The sequence below is a fragment of the Phoenix dactylifera genome, unplaced genomic scaffold, assembly GCF_009389715.1.
Source record: "Phoenix dactylifera cultivar Barhee BC4 unplaced genomic scaffold, palm_55x_up_171113_PBpolish2nd_filt_p 000178F, whole genome shotgun sequence".
Lineage (NCBI taxonomy): Eukaryota > Viridiplantae > Streptophyta > Magnoliopsida > Arecales > Arecaceae > Phoenix > Phoenix dactylifera.
Genome location: NW_024067711.1, coordinates 48,660 through 67,605, shown reverse-complemented (window position 1 = coordinate 67,605; position 18,946 = coordinate 48,660). Strand labels below are relative to the sequence as shown.

Below are 18,946 nucleotides of genomic sequence, written 5' to 3'. Positions count from 1 at the left end.
TTTTTCTTATTTTCCTCCAATTGATAAAAGGGCAAAAGTACAAAAGAGGTCTTCTTTTAGTTGATTAATTTCTTACATTTCATACATATGATTAAAACATTCCCCTCAATTTGTGCCGTTAGTACTACTCATGTCCAACTAGCTATGTCAAGTTTGATGATGCAATCCTCAAATGCTCGTGTAGATGGCTTTTGCAATCTCACTAGGGATCTAAGTGAGTGTTGTGATTATCTTTCCAACAATCACCTTATCATTGATTAATGTGAAATTGAGAGAGAGAGAGGAGAGAGAGAGGAGGTGGTGGTGGCAGCAATACCATGGAGGGACTCTTGCTTAAATCTGTTTCCTATTTCTCCACATTAATTTGCTTGATATATTGACTAACCCAAGGTGTGTTTTTTCTGAAGAGGGCATCATCTGAGTAGTTGCAACTTGCAACTAAACTTTGAAAGATACAATAGGAAACAACATCAATAGATAGTATAGTTAATAAGGTAACTTTCAACTTGCAACTAGACTTTGAAAGGGACAATAGGAAACAACATCAATAGATAGTAGTTAATAAGGTAAGATATAATGTGAATGTTTTGTTCCAAATAGTGAACTGTCGATGGTTAAGGCTTAACTTTTACAACCAATCAGAGGATTCACTTACTTCATGATATATGTGTAGTATTGTCACAGAGGAGAAGCATAGGAAAAGGGTGGAAGAGTCATCAAGGATATATGAATGGTTGGAAGGACAGTTGCTGGGCCAATTGGTGATCACAACAAAGTCTGGTTCAATCCATAAGTTCAAAATGAAATGGCATGGGTCCACAAGGATGGTATCAAAACCCTGCCGGATGGCACAAATCTTATCATTAACCATGGAAGATTTCAGTAACCCAAGGTTTTCTACTTGAAAGATCTGGCTAGCAGAGTTGTGAATGATGGATCCACCACCATCATTGCAAATGGAAGGATCAAAGGCTCCATCAAAGTTGAGCTTAATACAGCTATTTTTGGTGGCATCCATTTGAAAGTGGTTGTATAGTTGGAGGTAGTGGTAAGTCCAGCAATAGTCTAGCTAGCTAATTAAGTTTATCTTGTTTGGTTGATTTGTAGGGACAATTATGAAGTGTTTAAATGCAAGGGCTACAATGGCTCTTACAATGAAGGAGATTTCTGTATTTAGGTTTTTACTTATGAGTCATTCATGCATTCAGAGTAGTTAACTAGTTGATTTCTGTGTATAATTTAGCCTCCAAATTTATTTGAGATTTCTTTGCTATTCTCATAGCATAATTAAGTTTTGAAATTCTTCATCTATAAGGATTTGCATCCATGAGAGATTAGCATTCTCTTGTTTGTCTGTATCTCAAACACATTTAGGTTCACGAGACTCATACCATCACTAAGTAGTTGCATCTCATTTAGATTTATTGCCCTACGGCTTATGATACCAACAATTAGATACCAAATGTACAATGTATCAGTATAGATCATGATGATGATGTGTATGCTCCTCAAGATTTAATGTGGCACTAAGGAGAGTGCATAATGATTGACTTTTCATATATGATTTATCTAATACGTTAGTAATTGCTGATTATGACATATGCTGTTTTTTACCTTCGTTTTTTTTAAATTATTTGATAATAGTTTCAACCATTTACCTGATGGTTTAAACTTGCTGGAGTTGTTTTGTTTTGCATCATTTCATACTATGTAGCAAGGTCCGCCGAATCGGTACTGGGCTCGTACCGGCACAATCATTTTTTTAGAGTTTTTAAGAATATTTAAGGGTTTTTTGTATGGATATCCTTCTAAATATAGGATTTTGCGTGAATACCCTTCCAAAATTGATATTTGCATGTATACCCTCGTAAAACTCTGTTATTGTACAAATACCCTTAATATAACGGTTGTTCTAACTGTGTTAAAAAAATCATATTTATATTAATTAAAAATAAAATTAAAATTTGAAATGGCGTTATTAGCCTCACCCTTCTCACACCCCCCACCGCCCCCCGCCCCCCCCGGCGCCTGGCTTCCCACCCCCCCTGGGGCACCTGGCTTCCCCCCGACCCCGCACCCCTGCGCTCCCCCCCGGCCCTGCGCAGCGCCCGACTCCCCCCCAAACCTCCCCTCCAACCCCACGGCCCCCCCGACGCCTAGCTTCCCCCCCGCCCCTGCACCACCGCGGCTTCCGCCCCCGCCTGCCCGCCCTCGGCGTATCTGGATCGCGATGGCGAGGGCCATGGGGAGCGAGATCAAGATCCCGCAGGCCATGGGGAGCAAGGTCGGCCCGAGAACGCGATGCAGCTTGCTCGCGATCTCCTTCCTCCTTCCTCCCTGTTCTCCTTCCTCATTGGCTGGCATTTCCCATCCCTTTAGAGAATAATAAGGCCATGGGAGCAAGCTAACAAGCTCCTAAGAAACCCATATCTGCCTTGAAAACCCATCATAAATTCACTTAAAAACGACCAATAGTACCACCACCCCCACACAAAAAAAAGAAGCGACTCTCTTACTTGTTATCACAAAGCAAACTCATTTCTCTGAGCTTTTGCTGGATTTTAGGTGGCTTTGTGCAGCCTTTATCCTGATTTTGTTTCTCTTTTTCTGTTTCCATTACCACCAACTCGATCAGTGCTGTTAAAGCCACCTACTTAGCATCATTTCTGGTCCTTAGACAAGCCACCTTCTTTCCAACTCAAACCAGCAGTCCTCTCTCTCTCTCTCTCTCTCTCTTCTGGGCCCAAGAGATTCTGAAGCAGAGCACAGCTGTGTGGAGCTCCTGTCTTCTTCTTCTTCTGGCACAAGAACAACTGTCTTCTGAAGCCGGGCACCGCGGGGGGGGGGGGGGGTTGCGGAGGGGAAGGGAGGGAAGAGTAAGGCACTGTTGGGGAGGAGGGGGGGAGGGGGGAGGGGGCGGTAGGGGTGGAGGTGGGGAAGAGTAAGGGTAATAACGTCATTTCAAGTTTTTATTTTATTTTTAATTAATATAAATATGATTTTTTTTAACACCGTTAGAACAACCGTTATATTAGGGATATTTGTACAATAATAGAGTTTTACGAGGGTATACATGCAAATATCAATTTTGAAAGGATATTCATACAAAATTCGATATTTAGAAGGGTATCCATGCAAAAAACCCAATATTTAATTGGTAATCACTCTTTTTGAACTTTTTCAATAATTTTGAGTCTAATTTGATGTTTTTTGAAGTTTCTATGATTCCGGTTTAACCTAGATGATGCATCTTATTACTTTAAAATAATAAATCATAAAATGAACAGCATAAAATAGCCTCAAATCAAGTAGTGACGTAAAAAATTAAAAAATAATACAATCAATTACATACATTTAAAATCCAACATATATACCGACATCTAAAATCGGGTCGAGTGGCGATGCCTCTTGTAGATATTCAGATCATTAGCGTAGTCAAGAGGCACATCAGCCCACTCCTCTAACCAAGAGACGTAGTCTTATACGTTCATCCTATAAAGAACGCACACCGAGTTATAAGCAGTCTTGGATCTCTTGCTGAAGCTTTGACTTTGAAATGTATCCTTTGGCTGATAATACGAATGTGGTGAGGCCCATTTGAATATGCTGGTAGCAAAATTCGATCCGTAAGATGCTCCAGGCTGTGTAGGATAGTTGCCACCGGAAGATGCCTCAGACGCACTATATCTATATCTGTATCCGTATGGGTCATTGGCTGCCTGTGGTTGTGGATATATGACGCAAAATCTGTACGTTTATGGATCTTACTCCATGTGCGAGGTCATCTGTCGTTGCATCGTGTGCTCCTGAATGACTTCAAGGGGTTTGTCTCCTATATGCAATTAGATTCTGGCGGGCTCCACTAGATCATGCACTGTGGTCACTATGTTGTATAGAATGCATAAACTAAAATTCATTGGTGAATCGAAGACCACCCTATGGCTGTCTCATAAATAATGGTCTTTTGTCTTCCACTCTCTTCCCGACCAATGAATCTATGAGCACCAGAACTATGATTGCTGCTGCTCCTGATTTCTGAATCTAAGTGTACTAACTTCTCAATACTCTCTATTGGCGCTGCAGGTGTTTTTTATTTTTCTTTATTAGTATGTTGGGCAGCTGCCTTCTTATTCTTCGTGCCCCTCTGCCTGGCTATGTTGGGAGCATGGTATGCTGTATCGATCGATACCGGTCGGTACAGGGCATACCATACTGGAATTGGTGGGTACTGGTATCGGTACGCCTGGCGTACCACGTACCGTACCGACACTCGGTACGCCTATGCTAGTGCGGCACCGGTACGGGATCCGGTACCGTTATGGGGTCCGGTACCGGTACGGGGTCCGGTACCGGTACGGCGAACCTTGGTTGGAAGGATGTATGTTATCCTCCTGATCAATCATTCAAGGAGAAATAGTGTGAACCTGATTCAGAATCGGATTGACTCGGTGGGAACTGGCCGGTGCGACGGTTCGCACCGAGTTTGCACCGAATCGGCCGGTTCTGATTGGTTCCGGTGGTTCGGACACTTACTGGCCGGTTCCGGTCGATAAGGGATCGGTTCTACCGGTTCCGGTCGATAAGGGATCGGTTCTAGCCGATTCGTAGGAGTTTCGACCGGTACGGGGCCAGAACCGAAAATATTCGTCGAACCGACCCGATTTCGCATCGGGTCGGCTCGGCACTACCTGAACCAGACGGTTCGGCTCGGTTCGGTAGATATTTAGTGAGATATTGCATGCTACAAGAAGCAACATGAAATATCCTAAAATCAACTTGTAAAGTGAAAAATACAAAATATACAATCAATTATATATATTTATAGCATAGTATGCCGAACTGGTACCGGTAGGCATACTGGTGGCCTACCAGACTGGTTCGATACCACTGGTTTGGCCGGATTTCAGCTACCGTGCGAATGGCTGAAGTGGAACCAGGATGTAATAGCTCGCCGCATATCCTTCTTATCCTTCTTTAGCATTGTGTCAACCCTCTATTGTTTCAAATTCCTGCTGAGAAAGGCATGTGAATCTAAATTATGGATGGCTGCTTCTGGTGGAATCTTTCTTGATGACTTTTTTTGTTACCAAAAGCCTCCGATATAGATGCAATACGATCACTGCCTCTACTGACAGCCTCCCTGATTGAGGTTTTTTTGAACTTTGGATCTGCCTTGCTGCTTGCAGAATCGGACCTCGACTCGTAGTATGAGGGCCCAAATCGAGCTCTATGCCTGACCATCTCATACTGCTGCCATTGATCATTCAGGCTCACCTACATGGCAGCCTGAATCTGTGCCTCATCATCTGGAACGGATGCCTTCTCTGACTCCCTAGAGTGATAGAAAGGTGGCTCTACCGCTTGGCTGTGCACCTCTGCCTTCTTTTTGGAAACTCTTTCTTTCTCTGCTCTGAAATCGCTGAAGTGCTTCTTCATTAGCTGCCGAACCTCCTGTGGGCATTTCCGACACAGATACGTCGAGGTAACCACCAGCTAAGTACAGTTTCAACCTGATTTTTTCTCCTTCCTGGAAATCTGTGTTGCACCAGTTGCACTTTCAATGGTGCTGATCTGAAAGCATTTGCCCATGATTTCAACTAATGTCACGCTCTGGCTCTTTTTTCTTTGATGGTTCCATTCCTGCAGGTTTATTAGTTTATCAATTATTTAAAAATAGCAAAATTTTGTTACGATGAAGATAATTTTTTTACCAAAAAAATATAGATGATTTATCTAATACATAATACTAATTTTTCATATATTTTTATTTATTTATATATTTTTAATAATTTAAACATTTAAAAATATGTTTAAATATCATAAATTTAAAAAAATATGTTTTCTACTTCAAAAAATACTCTTGAATTATGTAATATGTACTGCTAATTTTTCATAATTTTTGATATTAATTATATGTTTTTAATTATTTTTTAAATTTAAAAATAATTTTTAAATATAAATATTTTAAAAATTAATTTTAGCTCAGATTCATGTAGATTCCAATAATGGATGCTATATATATTTTTTTAGACCCTCGGGCATGCATCAAAGGCTACTTATTTCTCAATTTTTTTCAAATTTAGGCCTAGGTCACTGTGTGCATGATCCCATGAAAAATTAAATAAATGGACTCCAAATTTAGTTGGAGAGTAGCTTGCATTCCTCTAAATATGCTTCTAATTTTACAGTTTTTATTGATTTTTTTATTTTTTTATTTTTTAATTCAAAAATATATTTTTAGTTTTTAAAAATTATATTTCATTTGAAATTAAAATTTTTTATGTAATCATGTAGATCATCCATAGATCTACAACATATCATAAAAATCAAGCCAAAATCAAAAATTTTGGCATGATCTTCCTTGATTTTGTAAATTTCAAGGTATTTTTTGGCATAAAAAAAGAGAGGAAATGGGATAGGGGAGAGGAAGCATATCTTAATAATGATTTTGTCTTAGGAGTCACTTTGAGGTAGGTAAATATACATCTTCACAAATGGAGGCAAATTCCTTTGCATTTTTATTCAGTGAAAGTGAAAAAATGCTTTTGACATGAAGGGCCTTATGGTCCTTGCTGACAGCATGCTTGACAATGGAGAATGACATGCTCCTAATTGACCATGTTGATGTTTTAATTCATGTAAGGTTTTAATAAGGATATGAATGGCTTGGTTGGATTAACTTCCCCAATCCCGACCTGCTTTAGGAAAGTATTGGGCCCAGTGTCTATACACATGGGTGAGGTTTAGGCTTGTTTTGTGCTGGTCCATTATTTATTGGTCTGGCTTTAGATTGTCATAGCAGAGCAGTCATCCTAGTCTATATCAAATGGGACTTATTCTCATCCGGCACCAAAATCCTCATGACAAATTCATGCATAGATTTGCAGCTTTTTCTGTTTTATTCTCTGTTTTCAACTACTCAAGCAGAGTTAGTCTCTATCTACTGTTATTTGTCTATCTGTTGTGATTTATCTTTCCAATATTTTTTAGGAGTATACTTTTTAACATTTATAGAAGAATAAAAATCTTGCATTTGTTCAGGTGTACTTGTTTGTTTTGATTAGGCAAATAATTGGCAATGCTTCGAACATGTAGGAGCTAGTTGGATGAAAATTCCCTTTATAAGCATTGCTAGTGCGCTGTTGGAGAGGAAAATGCTGTCTATTTCTATTGAAGAGGAGCCTTGACTACTCGTCCTACTATCTCTGTAGTAGGAGTATCAAGAGTCTTGGCTAAAATTTTCAGTTGCCGCATAAATTTTAGCACCTGGGAACCATTTTAAGTTCTTAACCCTATAGTGTCATGAGGATCATAACAACGGTTAGTGAACTGTTCTGTCAGAAATGGACCTTAGATGTTGCAAGTTGACTGCTTTTAGTCAACTGATATTGAGACATCGCCCAGCATTGACGCAAGAAGATGCTTTTGAAAGTAGGTGGTGCTTAGGCAAAGCTTAGCCCGGGCAAAGTTTTGAGCATCTTCACCTGTAGTTTAGAAGTTTAACCAAGTAGCCATTATATTTTAATCCAAATTGAACATCTTGTTTAGAAGTGTAGAAGTGTCTTTTAGAAGTGTTTTGTTGGAGAAGAACATAACATCTTGTTCTGAGAATCTCCACCGGCAGTTTAGAAGTGTGCTGTTGGAGAAGAAAATACTGTCTATTTCTATTATTGAAGAGAAACCTAGACTACTAGTTCTACTACCTCAGTAGTAGTAGAATCAAGTCTTGGCTGAAATTCTCAGTTGCTGCATAAATTTTAGCACCTGGTAACCATTCTAACCTAATAGTATCATGAGGATCATAGAAACTGTTAATGAACTGTTCTGTTAGAAATGGACCTTAACTGTTGCAAGCTGACTGCTTTTAGTCAAGTGATATTTCCCAACAAGATGCTTTTGAAAGTAGGTGGTGGCATGGTGCTTAGGTGAAGCTTAGCCTGGCCTAGGTTCTGAGCATCTCCACCTGTAGTTTAGAAGTGTAGCTTGAACATCTTGTTTAGTTACATCTAATGATTTATTATTCAAGTAATACTAGTTGCTCGGCAACATGGGTCGGTACGGGCTCGTGCCGTGCTATGCCGGGCATGTACCGACACAGTAGAGGAGGCGGGGGAGTGGGTGAACAGGAGAGATGAAAAGAGAGAGAAGGGGGAGAGAGGGAGGGAGGCCGATGGAGGGTTGATGGAGGCCGGCTTCCAAGTAGTAGGCGGAGGCTGCGACCGTTCTCCTGTTTCGTTTGAAACAGGGGTCGGGCCGCTAAAAAATTTCGTAATTTTTAAGTAAAGTTCACTTGCCGACTTTACTTAAAAATTATGAAATTTTTTAGCAGCCGGACCCCTGTTTCGAACAAAGTAGGGGAATGGCTACGACCTCTGCCTACTGCCCAAGCGCCGGCCTCCGCTAGCCTTTCCTTCCCTCCCCCACCTACTCTCTCTTTTCCTCTCTTTCCTTCTCTCCCTCCCTCCCCCGCTCTCTTTTTCTCTCTTTCCTTCTCTCTCACCGCAACGGGTTTCGTTTCTATTGCCGGAACCATCCCGGTTCGTCGCTGGGACGGCTCGATATGATCGGAATTGTCCGATTCGGGACGGTTCCGCCGACCTTGAGTAGTAATTTCAAGTTCTTTTATAACTTCTTTTTGATTTTTCATATATTTCAACTAAACCTTTTCCTTTGCTTTTATTGTAGAAAGATGCCATCTCAAAGGCCCTCTCGTCTAAGAATGTATTTTTACTTCATGGGCCTCCGGGAACTGGGAAAACAACAACAATCGTGGAAATAATCTTACAAGAAGTAAAATGTGGATCAAAGATCCTTGCATGTGCTGCTTCTAATATTGCAGTTGACAACATCGTTGAACGACTTTTTCCATACAGGTACCTTGAGTTGAGTCATAGGACTATAATTTACATTTCATAGGTTTGTCTTCTTGAGCAAATTATGTATCACGAATGTGCTCAAAGAAACATTTATATATGCTGATTATTTACATTAGTTAGAAGGTTATTTTGGACCCTTTTATTGATTGTGTACTTTATTTCAGGCACCTCACTGCACCATTCTTGGTGGACATGTTTTAAACAGATACACATATTATTTATAGTTATTGGCAAGCATGATCTTTATACCTATATCTTTCTTATTTATATATTTTTGGTAACATTTCTCTAATCTAATGTTCTATGTTGCTTTTTGCATTAAATAATGATTTTCTCATGCTATCTAATATTTAAACTTTATCTTGGATTTGCCTTTGGCATTGTCTGCAGTTGAAAAGTTCTCTTCTCATATAATTAATAGGATTATATTATTGAAACTCTAATTTCTCATAAAATTGAAGGTGCAAAGGAAATTCCATGACATAATACTTGAGAACTAAGTTCATTGATTGTTGACCATAATGCTGATTGTTATTAACCATCCAATTAAACCAAACACATAAGCTGTTAGTGTATGAGTCAACAATGTATAGCATGTTTAACACCCCTCTGAGTCAAGACAGAATGAGTCAAGAAGACTTGTAAAGAACCAGGATATCAAATAATCGGGAATAATCAAATAAATAACTGATTTAAAGGGGATTTGAACTCATTGATATCAACCACCTTGGTTGTTGACCCATCCTGAAGGCTTAAGTTGATGGGGAATGAGTCAACAATGTATATCAAACCTAGCAAATGTGCCTGTAAATGCAATAATTTTTCTTATACTCTTAAAGCTGGAGAGTGATGCAGCGGCGGATGGGAAGGAGGCCGGCCTTGAGGAGGATGACGGTGTTGGGAACCCGCCCATACCGCAGAAAATTCAAAAAATTTCAGATGGCAGCGGAAGAGGCATGCACGGGATCGACGTTCATCTCATGAACATGTTTCAAAAACCGTTCGTAGATAGATTAGAATTAAAAACTTTTAAAACAAATGTGAAGATTAGATTTTTACCTTGTGCGGGTAGATGATCACCGCAAATTGATGATCGTGGTTTTGGAAGGAGGCTCGCTTGAAAACCGTTCACGCGTCCGGCCTCTACGGGTATCCATACGAAGTAGAGATCCGATCAAAGCTTTCTTGTCTTCCCGAGGTGCTAGCTCCCTTGCAGAGACAACTTTGATGGCTGATGTCCTCCTTTTGAATCAACCTTTGATTGTGCTTGGGAGGAGGAAGAAGAAGGATGAAGATAAGAGATGGATCAAAACCCCTGCAGCCTTCTTTCTTTTCCCTGCGTTGGAAGGAGGAAGGGAGGAGGAGGAGGCCGCTAAGGCCTTCTTCTTTTCTTCTCCTTGCTAGCGGCTGAACCAAGGAAAGGGGAGAGGGAGGCGTACGGCTGAAAGGAGGAGGGCTTCAATGCCCTAGGTGCCGCCTCCCTCTTCTCCTTTTAAAGGCATGTAGGGCTCCTACAAGTTAGGAGCCCTTGATCCTTTTTCAAGAGGGGTGCCGGCCCCTCTTGTGTTGCCGCACCAAGGAGAAAAAAGGGGAAGGGGCGAACGCCCCTCCCTCATCCCTCATGGTTAACCCTAATCCTCCTCTAAGGAGGATTGGGATGCCCTAATGTGGCTAAGCCCTAATCTAATTAGGCTTAGTCCAAGGGCGAACCAATTTTGGGTTTGATCCATGCAATGTCCTAATCCAATTAGAACTCAATGAATCATGACTCAATTGAACCCTTCAAGCCTAATCTAATTAGGAGTCATCTTGATTCATTAGATTAATAATTAAGTGGAACTTAAGAAATCCTAATCCAATTAGGACTTATTTAATTTTAGTCCTAATCCAATTAGGACTCTAATTTGAATCCGAAGTCCTAATTTAATTAGGACTTCTAGGAATCCTATTCTAAGTAGGAATCCAAATTGAATTCAAAATCCTAATTCAATTAGGATTGTAGGAATCCTACTCCATGTAGGACTCCCAGTCCTAATCCAATTAGGACTCCAGAAATCCTACTCCAAGTAGGATTTGTATTTAAGTCCAATTAATTAATTCTCATTGTTCCTTCTACTGATTATCAATCGAATTGATTACTCGTGATTCATAATCACTTTTCAACCATCGGATCGGTCAATACTTCTAGTGTGTGTGATCCCATAGGTTCTATTTTGACTGGTAGTGAGATATATTGTGATCTCTATCACAATATCATTGAAAACTCCTTTCAATGGGTTAGAACGATTCCAACTCAACTCATTAGGGTTTATCGATCATCGAGATATTTCCTGTGAGTCTCACCATCCACCAGTGGCACCTAGCAGCATGTAGTGGCCACCCAGCAGAATGGAATGATGAACCTCTAGGTGCAGTTATCGTATGATACAGTCCTACTATCGTGGATCCCCACAGGACGGAGGTCATGGACAACTTGTCAAACCCCATCATCTGTCGTATGTGAAGATTTATTCGACTTAAGTTCGAGAGTGGAAAACTCTTTCTGCACTGTGCATACTGCCCCGGCCGAGGTCTTACGAACTCAGTCTTATAAATCACATAGGATCTCTCCTTATCTATCAAGGTCGATAGATTCCATACAGGTGCATACCCTACTACAGTGAACCTACTGCAGCCAATCTACACTGCATGGATCCATATGTCTAGAGACCATGTATACGTGCAGTCAAACTACAATAACCTCACTGTGAGTAGCCGAAGCATCGTAGGTCAAAGGACCAGTCACGCTACTGCAACATCAAGCAAGTCACTGACGAGTGAATAGACATCCAAGTGACTTCTTGTATTGGTCACGCTCAGTACCCTTGTTCTCTAACAAGCACCTGCATTATTACTTCAGTGTCCCCACACCGTGGACTCGAGTCTCGTCCATCCACAAGCACCTGCATTATTACTTCAGTGTCCCCACACCGTGGACTCGAGTCTCGTCCATCCACAGGAAAAGCAATGTGTGCACTGATCTCATCGGATCGATCACCGTCCTCGTGATGATCCATCGATCAGGAGCGTTTAGAAATTATTCACCAATGATACATGGCTCAAATTCTCAACTCTTGAGAATATGCATCATCATCTAATTAATTTCTTGGACGATTCATAGACACAATAACAATATGAATGAAAAAATGTCTTTTATTTATTCAATAATAATAAAGTCAAATACAAAATTATGTCCCAGAATTAATAATGTGTCAGCCAGATTGGCTTCTAGGGCATACATCTAACAGACGGCTCCTTTTTTTTTCTTTTTCTTTGGCGGCTAGCTAGGCTAGGGTTTCTTCCTTGGCGGATGGCTAGGTTAGGGATGAGGGAAGATGGTCAATTGGGCATGGAAACGACTCAATTAGGTGTGAGTCGTGCTTGAGGGGATTGAGGACGTCGTGGGATTGGGTTGGACTCAATTTGGGATTGGGCTTGTGGTGTGATGAATTGACTAGGATGGGGCATCGGGAAGGAAAGGATAACTAGGAGGTTGGGTGAGAGAGTCCCACTCTCATACAACTTCCAAAGGCTTGGCGTGAAGAGGGTAGAGGAGTCCCATCTCCACTCAACTTCCTCCAAAGAGACTTGGTGTCTCACCAAGAAGGAGAAGGGTCTCGCTTCAAGAAGAAAAAACTCTCAATTTTTTTTTACTAAACTCATTCATCTCGATTTATTCATCAACCCACGCCCCCCCCCTTAATATAGAGTAGGAGGTTGGAGAAAATAGGAAACATTACAACCAGAATTTTGGGACTCCTATTTAACAAGGATTCTTTCAAAACAATTCAATCATTTGATGAAGTTAACTAAACAAAATTAACTAAGACTCCCATTCGACTAGGACTCTTCAAAAACACATGGACTTAGACTCCAAATCAGCTAGGACTTTTCAAACGACGCACGGGCTCAATGCACTTGTCATAAATAAGACTCCAAATAAACTAGAACTCTCCAATGTCACATGGATCCAATGTAATTGGCGTTGGAACTCTTGGACTCAATGTATTTTGGGCACGCTTAAGCAAGGCCCAAACTTCACATACGTTCATGATAACTGGGGCTCAAGCATGCTGCATCAATTCCCCCGGGCTGAGAAAGAACTTGACTTCGTCGAGTTACGTGAGTGGTATAGCTCGTACAGATCTGGGTTTAGACGCTGGACCTCTTCTGTCTTCAGCCACGAACAATCAGATAGGGGTTGGTTCTTCCATTTCACCAGAAATTTTTGGTATCTACCTCAACGTGTCGAAACGATTTGATCATCTAGGATGGCTTCAATTTCATTTTTTGGGGCAGATCGTCGAGGGAGTGCTGGCACTGGCAAGGTGTTTTCAATTTCAGCATGGTGACCTTCATACAGCTGCAAGTCTTCTACATTGACGATGGGGCTGATTTGAAGGTTCTCGGGTAACTCCAGCACATAAGCATTTGGTGCCATCTGCTTCAGAATTTTGAATGGTCTAACTCTTCGCGGATGAAGCTTCTAATAATTTTTGCGAGAGAACTGTTTAGCTCTTAGCCACATCAAAACTAGATCACCTTTTTTGAATTTATAACTCGATGCTTGTGGCTAATTAGCGTCTAACTTCAGCATGTAGATCCTGGGATGTGCCTCGAAAAATCATCTCCACTGCTGATCCGTGAGTTGTTGGTTAGGGGAACCAAGTCAATGGTACGGTTGATGGAACTGTTGTAAGCAGATTCAGCATTCATCAAAATCAGTTCCCATGAAGTAAACACGATCACGAACCAATCATCGAAGTAGGTTGCCGAGGCTTTGATTCATGACCTCCATATGCCCATCAGTTTGAGGATGATAGGCGCTTGAATAAGACAATCGCGTGCCAAGTTTTGCCAGCCTTCCAAAAATAACTGACAAACTTGACACTGATCTAAAACTATGGTCTTCGGTAGTCCATGTAGACGAACCACCTCTCTCAAAAATAAGCAGCCACTCGAGAAGCATCATAATTTTTGGAGCAAGGCACGAAGTATGCCATCTTTGAAAACCAGTCGACAATGACAAAAATCGAGTCATGGCCACGTACTGTCTTTGGTAATCCTAGCACAAAGTCCATGCTAAGATCTTCCCATTGAGAACTCGGGAGAGGCAAGGCTGTGTAGAGCCTGGCGTTGGTCCTTGTTCCCTTGGCTAGTTGGCATGTGCGGCATTGCTTGGTGACTTGTGGCAATGGTCTTATCATGACCAAAATGTCTAGGTAACCCTCCACCGTGGATCTCCCTGATGATGTGGCCACGTAGAGAGGTTTCTAGGACAGCCTTGTGCCATGGAATAAGAATTTGTCATGAAGGGAATACTCCAAGTGTTGTCGCCGATCCCCTGTAGACAAGTCCTGGTAGATTGGTTGGAAATAAATATCTGAAGGATATAAAAGTTTCATTTCCTCGAGTCCTATAACCTTTGCATTTAAAATAGTTAGGAGATAAGATTTTTGGCTTAATGCATCAGCAACTCGGTTCTTCACGCCAGATCTATGATTCAAGAGTGAAGGTCCGCCGTACCGACTGTACCGCCGTACCGTCATACCGACCATATCGACATACCAGTGGGCACCGGTACCGGTATGGTACTGAATCGAGCTGAACCGGTACCGTACCGGTGGGGCTGGTTTCGGCCCCGACGTCTTTTTTTTTTGGGAAAGTTCTCACTTTTGGATCTTTTTTGGATGTTTTTATATTTAGGTTTAAGGTTTAAACTAGATGATGTATCTTATTACTTCCAAATGATTCAAATCATGAGATGAACATAAAATATCTTCAAATTAAGATACAATTAATTACATACATTTAAAGCATTCTCGGATATTTAAAATTGGATCGAGTGGCGATGCTTCTCGTCGATATCCATATCATCAGCATAATAAAGAGGTAGATCAACCCATCCCTCTAACCAAGTGGCGTTGTAGTCTTGTATGCTCAATTTCCGAGGAATTCGCGTCGGGTTATAAAAATTCTCGGATCTCTAGCTGAAACTCTGATTTTGAGAGGTGTCCTGTTGATAATATAGCTGTGGAGGGGTCCATCCGAATATGCTGGCACGAAAATCCAACCTGTAAGACCCTCCGGGCTGTGCAGGGTAGTAGCTATCGGAAGATGACTTCGATGCACCATATCCATAGGCTGCTTGAGGCCGTGGATAATAGGAAGACTCAGAACTTGATACATCTATGGATTCTACTCCACATGCGAGATTATCTGCAGCAACATCCTGTCCTCCTGAATGACCTCGAGGAGCCCGTCTTCGATGTGCAATGGTATCCGATCGAGATCTATCAGATGGCCTACTAGTGTGGACACCAGTACCGGACCGCTTGTTACGCGGGGCCACAGTCGTCGAGGAGGATGATCCAGCCACTTTCATTGTCGCTGGATTGATTTGATGTTATTTTATTTTGTTTTATTTTATGTTGATTGGGCATGTTTGCATATTGTCATTTTAGGGCCTTTATGGGATTATTTTTTTTTTGTAGGGGTCTTTTTGTTATTTTTTAATCCTATATATATATGGTCCATACACTTGTTTAGGGTTATTGAATGATTGAATGAAAAATAGCCTCCTTTTCTCTGAAACTCTGGTGTGAAGCCATGGCCAGAGTAAGGTGAAAAGCCTGGTTCTTCTTCTTTCCCCTTCTTTTCTCTTCTTTCTCCTTCCCTCTCCTCACTGCAGTTGTTAGTATCGGAGCAGGCTACGGGAAAGAAACCGTCTTGCCGTGCCCTCCCTGTTCCGTGGGTTCCTTCTTTCCAAAAGTTCCGCTCCAAGCCCTAAATCAAACGACGCTTCCTCACGGCTGCAGTATTTGCCTTTGGATCCCATCGTTTCCAACTTCACCGAATCATCGTTTTCCACACGGATTGAGATCCCTCAGCCAGATCAACCGAACCTTCACTCCCGCTCGGCCGGATCGAGCGGCTCCCGTCGCCGCTCGTGACCAGTCGCGACCGCCATACACCATATCCGAGAGAAAAAAATCTTACCCTCTGTCGAGAAGCTCCACTGTGTCCCTCCCCAAGCACGTTCTCATGCCGCCGCCGCGTGCCGGATATGGAGAAACACCGTGCGTCCTCACCGCAGGGCCTCTGCTATCGAACCACTGCCACCTGCGGCTCCTCGCTCGGCCTTACCGTGTTCTGCGGAAGTAGGTAACCACCTGCAACTCCTTCCCCTCAAAGCCTCCATGAAGGAGCCGAACTAGGCACGAGTTATTGGAGCGGTTGAGTCCGTTAACTCGAGTCCACGTGACCCGCACGTGTCGGACTCGTAACAGGTTATCGGAGCGGGTCACGTTCGATAACCTGAATCCTAACGGATCCGGGTTAAAAAAAAAGAAAAAAAAAGAAAAAAAAGAGAAAAAAAAGAGAAAAAAAAAGAGAGAGTACTTGCTCTTCCTCTTTTTGTGGCCTCCCCTTCGCGATTGCCCACATCGCCGCCTCGCCCTCACCGTCTCCATCCTCGGCTGCTCCCGCCTCCCCCGTCGCCATCCTCTGCTACCCCTCCCCGTCGCCGCCCGAGCTCCACCTTCGCCCCTTTCTGCCGCTATCCCTCCCCGTCGCTGCTTGCCGCTTCCTTCTCCTTTGCTTCCACCCGAGCCCCACCACCCTTCGCTTTTCCCCTCCGAGCTCCACCGCCCCTCTGCCCCTTGTCCCGTGAGATAGCACTCGACCGCTCCTCACGGCTTCGTTCCTTCGCTTCAAGCCCTCTCTTCATCTCCTCAAGGGTTTTGGCATCGAAACCCTTGTCACACCACTACACCCGATCCCCCTCAACACCCGGGCCCGCCCTTTATCTTCTGCAGGCTTAACAGGCCCGATCACTACGCCTCTCCAACTGCGCCACATCACCCCTCCCGCCCACACCACCACCCTTCTCCGACTTTGGGCCCATCAGGCCCAACCACACCACCCAACCCCCTCCCTTTCTAGTCATCAGGCTCTTCCAGCCCGCCACATCCTTTTCAGAGCTACTGAGACCAGGTTCGCCGAGCTGCTATGATCAAGCCCTATTTGTGCCAATTGAAGAGACTGCTTGTCACAACCACACTTCTGGTTGTCGCCTAACCCAGGTCAGATCCTCTATTTGTAGAAAATCTATTTGTTTGTCTAAAATTCAACATCGTTGAACTCTTATGTGCTTTATTGACTTAGTTTATTGTGAATTCAACACATATATCCCAGACAATCCTAAAACCCTTGTAGTGGCCCATATTTGTCATTAATTGTAGGGCTACTTAATCTTTGGGAGTTCTTTGAGGCTCCGTGCAATCCTGCAACACACAGAACACTCACACTATTTGATTGTAATCACTTGTCTACATTTATTACGTAATTCTAAGTTTGATTTCAGTTGCTACGGATTAGCTTTCCGTTTATATTGAACATATACATTGCGCTTTAGGCATCATTTTCATGCATTAGGTCTTTCTAAGAACCACCACTGTCTTAACATTGTAGGGCCATGTACAATTTTGCACACTCGTTATATGCACCTTCGTAGTGGTCGTATTGTCTCCCAGTTAGAATCCCAATGTGCCATGGATCCCAACATCGAAGCCTTGCTAAAGGTTGTCCAAGACTTGACCACAGTGTCCACCCAGGCCTACGCCCGACTAGACTCAGCTAAGGCTTCCCTTCAGAGGATTATGAGATCCAAAGAATGTAGTGCCTGTTAGATGTATGCCCTAGAAGCCAATCTGGCTGACACATAATTTATTCTAGGACATAATTTTGTACTTGACTTTATTATTATTGAATAATAAATGTGCATCTTTTTTATTCATATTGTGTCTATGAATCGTCCAAGAAATTAATAAGATGCATATTCTCAAGAGTTGAGAATTTGAGCCATGTGTCATTGATGATTAATTCCTAAATGCTCCTGATCGATGGATCATCACGAGAACGGTGATTGATCCGATGAGATTAGTGCACAAATCACTATTCTTTTGATTGGACGAGTCTCGAGTCCACAGTATAGGGACACTGGAGTGATAGTGCAGGTGCTTGTTAGAGAAAAAGGGTACTGAGCGTGACCAAAGTAAGAAGTCACTTGGGTGTCTATCGACTCGTCAGTGACTTGATTTGCAGTATTATGACTGGTCCTTTGACCTACGATATTTCGACTATTCACAGTGAGGTTGTTGTAGTTTGACTGCACATATACATGGTCTCTAGCCATATAGGTTCTTGTGGTGCATATTGGCTGCAGTAGGTTCATTGTAGGAGTAGGGTATGTACCAATATGGAATCTATCGATTTTGGTAGATAAGGAGTGGTCTTATGTGATTTATGAGGCTGAGTTCGTAAGACCTTGGCCAAGGCAGTATGTAAAGTGGAAAAAGAGTTTTTCACTCTTGAACTTAAGTCGAATAAATCTTGACATATGACAGACGATGGAGTTTGACGAGTTATCCATGACCTCCATTTTGTAGGGATCTATGATAGAAGGACTGTATCATACGATAACTGCACCTAGAGGTTCATTCATTCCATTCTGCTGAGTTGCCACTATATGCTGCTAGGTGTCACTGGTGGATGGTGAGACTCATAGGGACTATCGTGATGGTTAATGATCCCTCATAAGATAAGTTGGAATTGTTCCAATTCATTGAAGGGAGTTTTCAATGATATTGTGATAGAGATCACAATATATCTAACTACCAGATAGAATAGAACCTATGGGGTCACACACATTAGAGGTATTGACCGATCCGATGGTTGGATTGTGATTTGGAATCACAATAGTTTATAATTATTAATTTGATTGATAATTGGTTTAACCCACTAAGAGTTAGTGAGTAGAAGAAGGAATAATTGCAATTGGATTGTAATTTGATTGAATCAATTGGACTTAATTAATTGGGCTTGATCTTATTAGATAAGATTCAAGAGTCCTACTTGGAGTAGGACTCCTAGAGTCCTAATTAGATTAGGACTGCAAATTATTAGAGTCCTACTTGGAGTAGGATTCTTAAAGTTCTAATTGGATTAGGACTAAAATTATATGAGTCCTA

At 42.0% G+C, this 18,946-nt stretch overlaps 1 protein-coding gene across 3 annotated transcripts in view; it reads left to right on the top strand.

The window, feature by feature from the left end:
• The window catches only part of LOC103720749 (DNA-binding protein SMUBP-2), a 77,437-nt gene that overhangs the window by 19,305 nt on the left and 39,186 nt on the right, over nucleotides 1-18,946 (top strand). For 2 of the 3 annotated variants that reach the window (XM_039117076.1, XM_039117077.1), the window contains exon 7: nucleotides 8,686-8,873. The exons of the other annotated variant lie outside the window; for it this stretch is intronic. In XM_039117076.1, the coding sequence (XP_038973004.1) occupies nucleotides 8,686-8,873 (188 nt within the window). The remainder of the gene's footprint in view (nucleotides 1-8,685; nucleotides 8,874-18,946) is intronic. 3 annotated transcript variants of the gene reach the window in all.